Source organism: Populus trichocarpa, chromosome 11 (assembly GCF_000002775.5).
Source record: "Populus trichocarpa isolate Nisqually-1 chromosome 11, P.trichocarpa_v4.1, whole genome shotgun sequence".
In the NCBI taxonomy this organism is placed as follows: Eukaryota; Viridiplantae; Streptophyta; class Magnoliopsida; order Malpighiales; family Salicaceae; genus Populus; species Populus trichocarpa.
In genome coordinates, this window is record NC_037295.2 from 383068 (window position 1) to 393800 (window position 10733).

At 34.7% G+C, this 10733-nt stretch overlaps 2 protein-coding genes across 2 annotated transcripts; one reads left to right on the plus strand and one right to left on the minus strand.

The window, feature by feature from the left end:
* Positions 1 to 488: 488 nt before the first annotated feature.
* On the plus strand, positions 489 to 6499 carry LOC18111236 (arogenate dehydratase/prephenate dehydratase 1, chloroplastic). The gene is made up of 11 exons (XM_006389546.3): positions 489 to 1396; positions 2509 to 2576; positions 2656 to 2748; positions 2837 to 3037; positions 3832 to 3912; positions 4005 to 4100; positions 4215 to 4292; positions 4396 to 4485; positions 4570 to 4637; positions 5523 to 5604; positions 5841 to 6499. The coding sequence occupies exons 1-11, from the start codon at positions 1108 to 1110 to the stop codon at positions 5895 to 5897; spliced, it is 1203 nt and encodes a 400-aa protein (XP_006389608.1). The 5' UTR covers positions 489 to 1107; the 3' UTR covers positions 5898 to 6499.
* Positions 6500 to 8116: 1617 nt separating this feature from the next.
* Positions 8117 to 9707, minus strand: LOC18111235 (uncharacterized). Its single transcript, XM_024611850.2, has 2 exons — positions 9396 to 9707; positions 8117 to 9299 (listed from the first exon to the last, which is right to left on the minus strand). Exons 1-2 carry the CDS (start codon positions 9620 to 9622, stop codon positions 8303 to 8305), a joined length of 1224 nt encoding a protein of 407 aa, XP_024467618.1. The 5' UTR covers positions 9623 to 9707; the 3' UTR covers positions 8117 to 8302.
* Between the last annotated feature and the right edge of the window lie 1026 nt (positions 9708 to 10733).

Consider the following 10733-nt stretch of genomic DNA (forward strand, 5'->3'; position numbering starts at 1 on the left):
ACCAAAGTGAAAAATGCATGATAACAGTGACTCCTTTCCAAAAACCTTTATCCAAGGTAACCATGCGCCTTTACTTTTGTCATGTTTTTTTTTTCAAGTATTTTTAATTCAAAACATATTAAATAATTTCCCTGTCCTGCATAAGTTTAAAATTTCCCAATCTTACCTCTACAGTTTTCAAAATTCTTCAATTGTGTTTTTTACAACGATATTATTATAATAAATCTCTCTTTTCATCATGTTTTTGTTACTTTTTCTCCCATTCTTTCCTCTCGAATCCCCACAAACCTATAATATTTCACAAAAACACTTAGCAGCCTAAGAAAACTCAAAATCCAAATATATACATATACATATATATACATATACATATATAAGGAATTGTTAAGGGGGAAACAAACTGACATATTACACTTGGGACCTGCTAGAAAGGTAATATTGGTAATATTTAATCTATAGGTACTAAAGTGAAACATTGATAAATCTTCAAGGGTAGAAATAACGTTTACCCCACCACAAGATAGAACCACCTCTCACCCTCTTCTTTGGTAATTCCTGTAAGAGATTGAGTTTACTTGTAAATGCATACTAGAGACATTGAAAGCAAGTAAACACATTTATTTCTCATTCAATGCTGTCTCTTTAGTGCCTCTTTCTCTTGTAAAGCCTTTTCTCTTTTGTATTTTTTTTTAAAAAATTTCTCTCTCTAGAATCTGTGGAAACGTGTAGCCAAAATTCTGGCTCACCTACCTCACTAACAATCCCTTGTAAAGACCCTTTTTTTTGTTGTCAAATTCTTTTTGTGAAATAACAAAAAGTGAAAAAGATCACTTCTTTTCTTGATTTTCATTACATAGAGAGACCATAGAATTGTGGGTTTCGGTTGTATGGTTTTTTTGGGTTAGTGGGGTCCATTTATTTGAGTCTCCTTGACAAATGTTGTAGGAGATTTCACCAAAACTCACCTCCAACAACCCCATCACCAACAACCCTTCTCTTATGTTTTCTTAATACCTTGTTGGTGAGGTTGTTTTGTTTTGGTTTGGTTTTGATTTTGGTTTACATTTGCATATACATTGTGAAAGTTGCAATCTTTGTTACTCTTTAATGGCTTTAAGGGCTGCTTCTCCCATCTGGATTAGCCCTTTAAGGCCTCACTCTAAAGTGGGCGTGTCAGATTTGGGGTTGAGGAGATGTGCGGATTTGAGGTGCTATTGGGATCTTGAGAGGCTTCCTAAATGGGAATGTTGTTGTTTAAGTGTTTTGGCTCAAAGAGCTATCACTCCTGTTGAAGATGAGAAGCCTTCAGCTCCTCAGGTGGATACCTCTAGGGCAACTGATCAGGTTCAGGACACTCAGTCCAGAGGGTTTCACAAGGATTTGAACCTTCTTCCTAGTGAGTTATTATATATTCATTCACTGTTTTTGAAGTTAAGCTGTTTATTCTTCTTGGATTGTTATATAGTGAATTAATGTTTTAAATTTACTAGCTTTGTATGCTGTAGAATAGCAAAACAGCCTGCTTTAGTGTAAAACAGGACCTTGATTCACCGGTGGATTACTAATTTATATGCGTCTGTAGTTGAACATTCAATTTGGTTTGGACTTGAAAACCAAAACATAATCAATTGGCTGGCAATGCAGATTGATTTTCGGTTCTGTTTTATAGTTTTTGTGGTCCTTAGTCATTGTTATTGTGGTTATAGCTGGGATGATGGGATGGATTTATCTTATTTAGCTGATAGAATCAATTGTGTGTTTCCATTTATATTTGGAAGATAACTAGTGATTTGAAGCTATTAGGATGATTTTGAATGTTTGATCAATTTATGGGAAGAAGATTAATTCAGAATCTTGAAATGCAATATATGATGGTGATTGTGTTGGATGCTTATAGAGGGCATGCATTCAGGCATTTTTAGGTTTATATTACAAGAAGAATTTGTTGAGATTTTTTTTTTCTATAGAAGAAGATTTATTCAGAATCTGGAAATGCCATATAAGACACGATCAAGTTGGATGCTCATAATGTGCATGCATTCAGGCATTTCTAGGTTTGTGGAAGAAGATTTTGTTGAAAATTTAAAAATTCTATATAGGGTGCTAGCCCTGTCGCAGATGCTCGTCGAGTGCATGTAGTTGAGCATTTCTTGGGTTAATTTTCGTGTTCTGAATGCATAATTGGTCTAAGGATCGATCTTTCTAGCAGTAATTAATTTTATTCCTTTTCAATCATTAATTTGAAACCAGTGGTTTCCATTATTTGTATCAGTTTGTCCACTAGTCTGGGTATGATCTTTTGGAGGTTTGTGATGGATCTTATTCATACCTGCAAGCTTCAAACCACGTGATGGATAATTACCATGTCGCCTGTTAAGTTAGTCAAAGCAATAACAATGCATTGTGCCAGTGCAATAATGACAAAGAAAATCTATTAAGCTGGTGTCGATTTCCAAAACTCCAAAAAATGTTCTTTGATCCATTTTGCATTTTTGCTATGTATTGTAGAACCGTTGTCCGCTGCAGATCTTTCTTCTTCTCCTGGAAATGGTGCACAAGTACGGGTAGCTTATCAGGTAACCACTTGGATATTCTTCTCCCAAACATCCATGTCTTTTGTGCTATTCTTATGTTAGCTTTGATGCCCACTTTTAGGGGATACCGGGTGCATACAGTGAGGCTGCTGCGCTAAAAGCATATCCAAAGTGCGAAACTGTTCCATGTGATCAGTTTGAAGCTGCTTTCAAGGTTGATAAATTTCTTATGCATCACTTTTCTTTGTTAAACTAAGCTACAAATGATTGTCACCAATATTTTCCTGTGCTCAATTGACCAGGCAGTTGAACTCTGGTTAGTGGATAAAGCAGTCCTCCCCATTGAGAATTCAGTGGGTGGCAGCATCCACCGTAATTATGATTTACTCCTTCGTCATAGGCTTCATATAGTAGGGGAGGTGCAGATGGTAGTTAACCATTGTCTTTTGGGATTGCCTGGTGTACCAAAGGAGGAGTTGAAACGTGTTTTGAGCCACCCCCAGGTTAGTTGTACTCAGAGTTCTGCTCTCGCTCTTAAATTTTATTAGGTCCACATAGTTTTTATGAGTAGATCATATATGAATGTTAGACAAGGGAATAAATACCCAGTTTATTGATTTACTCTTCTGAAAATGGTGTCTTTTTTGCTTGCATGAGACAGTAAATGGAGGTAGGCTTCTCCAGAATGTTTGATCTAATGAAGAGCAATATCATGATTTGCCTTGAGAAGTGCATCCGTTTACATACAAAATTTTAATTTTGCCGATATTGTTAGTGTCATTACCATTACTGTTTTCCTTTACAAGTATAACTAACGATTTTCTGGATAAAGTGATACTAAATGATTTGGAAAGCCAAAATTTGCATGCAGGAATTTATTGGAAGTTTGTTTTAGATTAGGAGACACCCTCCAATGAATGCTTGTACTAATTTTGGTTTGTTTTAGAAAACATCTACTGATGTATACCATGAGATTCAGCTGTTAGATATAAACACTCATCAATTTGTGGTCAAAGTGCTTGGGAAATTTCATTTATTACTAAAAACTTTGGAGCTGATTCCATTATGGTAAATCATTTCTAACCTTGTATAACACCTATTAACTAGTGCTAATCCAGCCAATGTAGGGTCATTTTAGTGTGATCTAATTACTTTCTCAACTTTTGATTCTTGACATTTCGAGCATTTGATCTTTAAACTTTATATGAGACCGACTAATGATGCTTGGACTTGATGGTTAAATTCAAAAGTAGTAAAGTACATATGATGCTCTATTAAAAGATATTCTAACTTGTAGGCACTTGCTCAATGTGAGATGACTTTGACCAAATTAGGTATCATCAGAGTTAGTGCTGATGATTCTGCAGGTGCTGCTCAGGTAATTTTCAGATCCTTCAAATCTTGTTTTGACTAAGCTTGAATCATGCTATAGATTGTCCGTGTACTAAATGTTAAAATATTCGGGGACAGATGGTTGTGGCAAATGGGGAAAGAGATACTGGAGCAATCGCTAGCGCTCGTGCAGCAGACATCTATGGGCTTAACATTCTATTGGAAAAAATCCAGGTAAGGCTTCTCCTTTAAGTTTCCCATGACTGTTTATTGCATGAATTTTAAAATTAAGTACTTTCCTCGTACTGAACTTAATTTAGCCTGATTTTGTTCACTTACACATGTTAGGATGATGATGATAATATTACCCGCTTTTTGATACTTGCAAGAGAACCTATGATTCCTGGAAGTAACAGGCCCCATAAGGTACTCTTATCCACCTCCCAGTCCTGTATACTTTCTTTTAACATATCAACAAAAAATTTGTTATAAACATTTGTTACCGAGTCATGATTTTTCCCCATCTTAGACAAGCATTGTTTTCACTCTCGAAGAAGGTCCTGGCATGCTGTTCAAAGCTCTAGCAGTGTTTGCTTTGAGGGACATCAACTTGACAAAGGTAATTTTTCTAATAGCTAACATATTTTTCCCCCTTAATTGTGTCCAAAAAACCAATTTCTTTTTCTTTTTGACCAACTTTCAGATAGAGAGTCGCCCTCAAAGAAAGCGTCCATTAAGGGTTGTTGATGACTCTAACAAGGGAAGTGCCAGGTTAGTGCTAACCTTTTTGATGAAGGTTTGCAAGTTGTGAGGTTGGACGTGAGCTAACCTACTATTTATATCTGGCGGTCGATTCTGTTGATGAAAATCAATGCATTTTAAGATGAATGATTTGGAAAAACCATCAAATAAAATTGAAAAGGAGAATAACACTAGAAAAAGATATGGAGAAATAGGTAGTTAATAGCAAAACCAGGAAGTAAAAAATGTATATACTTTGGGTCAATGGAGCTTTGTAAATTATGAAGAATACCTGTTGAAAGACCCAAGAGAGAGAGATGTAAAATGCAATAGTTACGTATTACCATGCGTTTTCCTATATTTAATGCACCTGTAATGATCAAGATGATGACTGGAAAGGATTTTTGCTTTATATGAAAAAATGCTGCCAATAACCCTGTTCTTCTATCAAGCAAATAGAACCATGGTTAGAGTTGAGTGAGATAATTTCTCAAAGCACTCTTTTATGTCTTTGGTATGAAGAAGATGAGATAAACCATTTCATGAAACATTCGGAATGGAAGTCTTGTGCTTTGTCATTGTTCAGAAAGCTTGTCATTTTTCAGAAAGTGTATATATTTTTCTGTTTTCTTATCATCAAGACTTGAGACATTTCCGTGCTCAATTCGGAGCTGAAAATATACTGTTCATCTCCATTTACCTTTGCACCATAAGTTTTGCATTATTGTCGACATGCAAAATATAGACTTCACTCAACTGAAACTAAAATGAATTTTTGGTGAATCTCGAGTTCTCATTTCTTTCTAAGACCTCTGCAGCTAAATGGTCTATGCTGTCTTCTGTAGTTTCAAATGTAAATACCATTTCTTGAATTCTGGATTCTGTGTAATAGTGATGATGTATTTCTGGTGACAGGTACTTCGATTACCTTTTCTACATTGACTTTGACGCTTCCATGGCAGAACCTCGGGCCCAGCATGCTTTGGCACATTTGCAGGTCAGTGAGTCGTCTTAAAATTTCCTGACACTTCTGAGAAAAATCATCCTTGTTATATTTCAGAAGCGAACCCCTGACTATATGTTTCTTCTTCAAGCTTCTACTTCGTATAATTCTGCCTTTTGAATGTACTCTCTGATATATTGCCTATTTCTTCTTTCACATACCCTAAACATTAAGCCAGAACTTGTTAACTGCAATTGAATTTATTTTGGATTTTATTTATCTTCGCCCAGGAATTTGCAAGATTTCTTCGTGTTCTTGGCTGCTATCCAACAGATGCAACTCTTTAGGTGGTCACTGAACCTGCAATGAAGAGATTATGATTTAGCTTTTATCACCGTACATATGCATGCTTCTGATAAATCTGGAGGAAGAGAGATAACTGGGATATGGTGAAGACATGTTGAAGAGAGATTACTGGGATATGGTGAAGACATGTTGATGAGATGTTTGTTTCTCTTCGGCATGATCTCTCTTTCCATTTTCAATTTTCTCTTCTCCGTCGCCCCCCTCCCCCATCTTCTTTCCCCTGCCCTCCTCTATTTTTGGACCTGCAAGATTTAATAACATGGTCTTCAAAGCATTGATAGTTTTAGCCATGCTTTCTCTTGTGAATGATCATCTCTTCCCATTATTTACTGTCAAATGTTGAAGGACAAAGACTGATGATAAATCCATCTATTAGAGCAAATATAAACAAGTAGGCTCCCTCCCTCCATCCACTCCCGGCCAACAGGAACCATAAGCCTTGTCGCTTGTGTACGCGGGGCGGGGGGTCAAGGGAGATATCATCAAGTTGTTTGGTTCAAAATTGCTAAGAAACTCAAATGTATAGGTATTGTTTGGACCTGCAAGATTTAATAACATGGTCTTCAAAGCGTTGATAGTTTTAGCCATGCTTTCTCTTGTGAATGATCATCTCTTCTCATTATTTACTGTCAAATGTTGAAGGACAGTATTAGAGCAAATATAAACAAGTAGCCTCCCTCCCTCCATCCACTCCATAAGCCTTGTCGCGGGGGGGGGGGGGGTTTAAAGTTGCTAAGAAATTAAATGTATTGGTTTTATGAGAGATTTTAAAGGTAAGAGACTAGTTGTGATTAGAGAATGTATTAGCATTTTTAGTACACTTTACCTAAGGGAGATGTTATTGTGTTTAAAGATTTTTATGGGTTTCTAATCGATAATCTATCTATGATTTTTGGATGAAGATTTATTAGTGTGAATAAACCTAGTTTTTCAAATTTATTATAGGCTCATGTGCCCCAATGAGTTCTTATAAAAATGATCCATGTAAGTGTCCTGGCATAGCTTGTGCGTCATGGTGAAAAATACTTCTAATTAAAATTTATGAATATTCAGCATAATTCTAAAAATTTCTTAGTTAATTCCTGATATTTAAATATTGGTCTATTATTAGATTCAATATTTATACTAGAATATTTATTGAATTAAGATTTTATAAATTATTGAAATATTGGTTAAATTTTCAAGAATTCAATAAAACTGATTGTTAGTTCAAAATGCATGCTAAGAAAAATAAAACATACCATGTATTATTTTATTAAAAAAAAACAAATATAATTTTTATATTTTTGAGAGACTGATCGTATTTAACAAACAATTTTTTTTTATATATTACTATTATTATTTTTTGTATTTTTATATTTATTTATTTATTTTTTTTTATATTTTTTTTGCAAGGCTATATTTGGCAAAAAAAAAAAGATTTCTTGAAATAAAACTAACCAAAACAAAACAAGTATAAAGAGTGTTTGCCAAATACCACCATAAGCCAAAAAAAACAAAAACATGTGACAAACCAAACAGGGCCTATGACTGACCTGACTGGGTTGCCCCAAGTGGGTTGACTCGACATAGTTAACCCGAATAGGTTGACTTGAATGGGTTGACCCGACAACAAACCAAAACAAAGACCCAGAACCAAAACAGATTTAACATAACAAAAACATAAAAACTAAAAAATTCCTTAAGAAAAACATATCAAACACAAACAAAATAAAAAACATGAAGAACATTCAAACCTAAACCCAGCAACATGAATACCAATCCAGACCAGATCTCAAGCAATAAAAAGTAAGGTTTTATGCACAACCAAGCATAGATCAAGAATTAAATGTCAGTCTGCTTTGATTATTATGATTTTTATCAAGAATAGGTTTCGGTTCAAAACCGAAATCCTAAGATTAAAACCTACAAAAACATGTTATTGATGCTTGAAAGTCCTAGACTATTTACTAATAATGATATACGAACTTACAGAAACCAGAATTGAATCAAAACAAGCTCTAAAACTAGAACCCATAAAAATATTCTTTGAATGAACATGAAAAACATTGCTGTCATGGAAGTTGAATTTGGGGCAGCAGAAAATACTCATTTTTATAATTTCTTGTTGAATGGTATAACTTATCATACTTTGATGATTTGGTTTTGCAAAATCAAGAGGCTTGCAGAAGCAGAGGAGATCTTTGACCAGATAGAAATATAAACTTGAAAGAGGTATGAAAATATCAGATGAAAAACTTAATTCAAGTAACAACCGACAGACTAGCTCATGGCAGTCAATAATACTACTATCATCAGTAGATGAAATACACACCATCAACACCAAGATGAATGCAGTGAGAGAAGATTTGAGAGTAACAGTACAGAACAATAACCAGTCATGTTCTCAATAGCATGGAAGGATTTCAATTGGTTTCGCAATTGGCGTAGGCCACAATGGGAGTTCAACATGGAAGACCTTTCCGTGACAAAAGGAATCTCTCACACCTGGAATCTTACCAGCCATTTTCAACTCTTTTGTCCGCGTGTTGAATGAGATGACATAAGTTTGGAAGTGCAAGTAGACAATATTCCCATCACTTGGATGGAAACCCAGCGGTTTTAACTTGTTCTCGCTACCATCAACGATTTCCTGGACCAAGGAACTTTCAGGGATCATTGCATTGAGAGAAACATGGTCCTCCAAGCTCCATTCCCCGTTATTATAATCCTTGAGTTTCCAAATATGAAAAGTCCGATCAATGCCCACACCTACCAATTCCATCAAACATAGAAAGCCCTGACGCACCCCAAAGCATTTTCCCATTGCGGGCAACAACCTGGTTTGCATATAAGAGCAATTGATGGAAGTGAATAGCTCTGGATTGAAGGGATCATAAGCAAAAATATGCTCACGATTGCACCAAACCAACTTCCCATTGTGTGCAACAACATCAGTAATCCACCAAAATTCGGAACCTTCGAGAACTGACCTATACCATTTTTTAGTCTCTGAACAATATGTCTTCATAACTATTTGCGTAGATTCTACTCTAGTGAAATGAACTACCCTAAATCGATATTTGCTATTAATAAAACTTTCTCCTTGACTATCTTCAAAATAGTAAGGTTCACAAACAAATCCCACCTTGTAATCATTCATGTAATCAGCTTCAAGCAAAGGGAGGGCAATCCATTGCATTGTAAATGGATTGCAGATATAATATTGCAACATTCCAATTTCAATCTTAGCTACACAGCATAACATTAAGTCATTGACGATAGCTGAGACCCTAACACACCCATTTCTTTCAGGGAGATAGCTGAGCTCAAATCCACGAAATTTGAACATGGGTTCATCCGAAAATGTGAACAGGACATTCCAACTGGGTTTACTCCAGTAACTGATGAGAAGAGCAGAAGGGTTTTGCTTGTAATGAAGATTTAGATGGTGGGTTATAAATCGACCAGCAAAATAAGGAGAAGATATTAGAGAATACCATTTTTTGCATACACACTTGCACAGAAACGCAGATTGAGTGGAGGGTAGCCTATGAAGAATTTCAATCAAGAGAGGTTGCAGATCATTAAGAGATAAACGGGACTGTTCTGATGAAGATGGGATATCTCTCCTTGTTCTTTTGTTGGAGCAGCATGACACAAGTGTTCGCTCTCTGCTTCTGCTTCTGCTTCTGCTTCTGCTTGGCTTCTCATCATCACCGGCCATGGCTCTTCTCTGTCCTCCTGTCCTCCCGCGATCTCTCGTCTCTCTCTTTTCCTTTACACACACACAACATAACAGAATAAACTAAATGGAAAAAGGTCCAAACAACGTTTATACTGTAGCTATAAACTCGTATTCACCATGTATTTGAATAGTAAATTTATGATTTTACCTCTCAGATCATAAACAATTGGGCTACTTAACGAGGGTATCAAAGTTTTTTTTTTTTTTTATGAACAAGTAAAAAAAAATATTCATGTAATAATTGTTTTGAGGTTTGGTATACAGAGGTATTTATGTTTTTTACTATTAAAATCACATTGATTTTACTTTATTACTCTTTAAATAAAAAAAACAAACATAACTTTGGTCCATGGTCCTGGTTACCTTTTTTTACATTTTTTTTTCTTTTTTTGTTATTCTTGGATCGGGGTGAGGGGCAAATTTATCATTTAATATTTAAATAATATAAAAAATAATTATATTACACGCATCAGCACGTGAAAAAATATTATGGTTATTAGATGGTGCGTGCGATATCACCTAATAAAAAAAAACAACAGTTTTTAAATTATCTCAATGAACCCTCCATTCCTGGTTAGTGCTTATCCTGAACATACCTCATGTGTGTCATTTGTGAAAATTTTTTCTTTCCTTTTTTTTCTTTAATTTTTGTGCCTCGTCTTGAAAATTCTCAAAGTTACCCCTCAATTTGTTTTACCTTCGTATTTGGCCCTTGTTTTTTTCTTCTAATTTTTATCCTTGATATTTTTGTAAAGTTTTAACTTTTTTTTAATTTTATTCTTCAATCCCAATTTGTCATTTGTGGTTTTTTTTCATTATGGTTCTTATTCTTTTGATTTCTGATTTTTTTCTTAACCCTGTTCTTCAATTTTTATTGGTTTTCAATTTTATCTTTTAATCTAAATTTATAGTATATATATATTTTTTAATTTAGTCCTTATTTTTTTGATTTTTTTTATCATTTTGTTAAAGTTATTTTTTTCCTCAATTTCACACTTCAATTAAAAATTTGTGGTTTCCCTCTGATTTATTTTTTTATTTTACTTTTTATCCTCATTCTTCTAAATTTTTTTTTATCCTTTTGTATGAT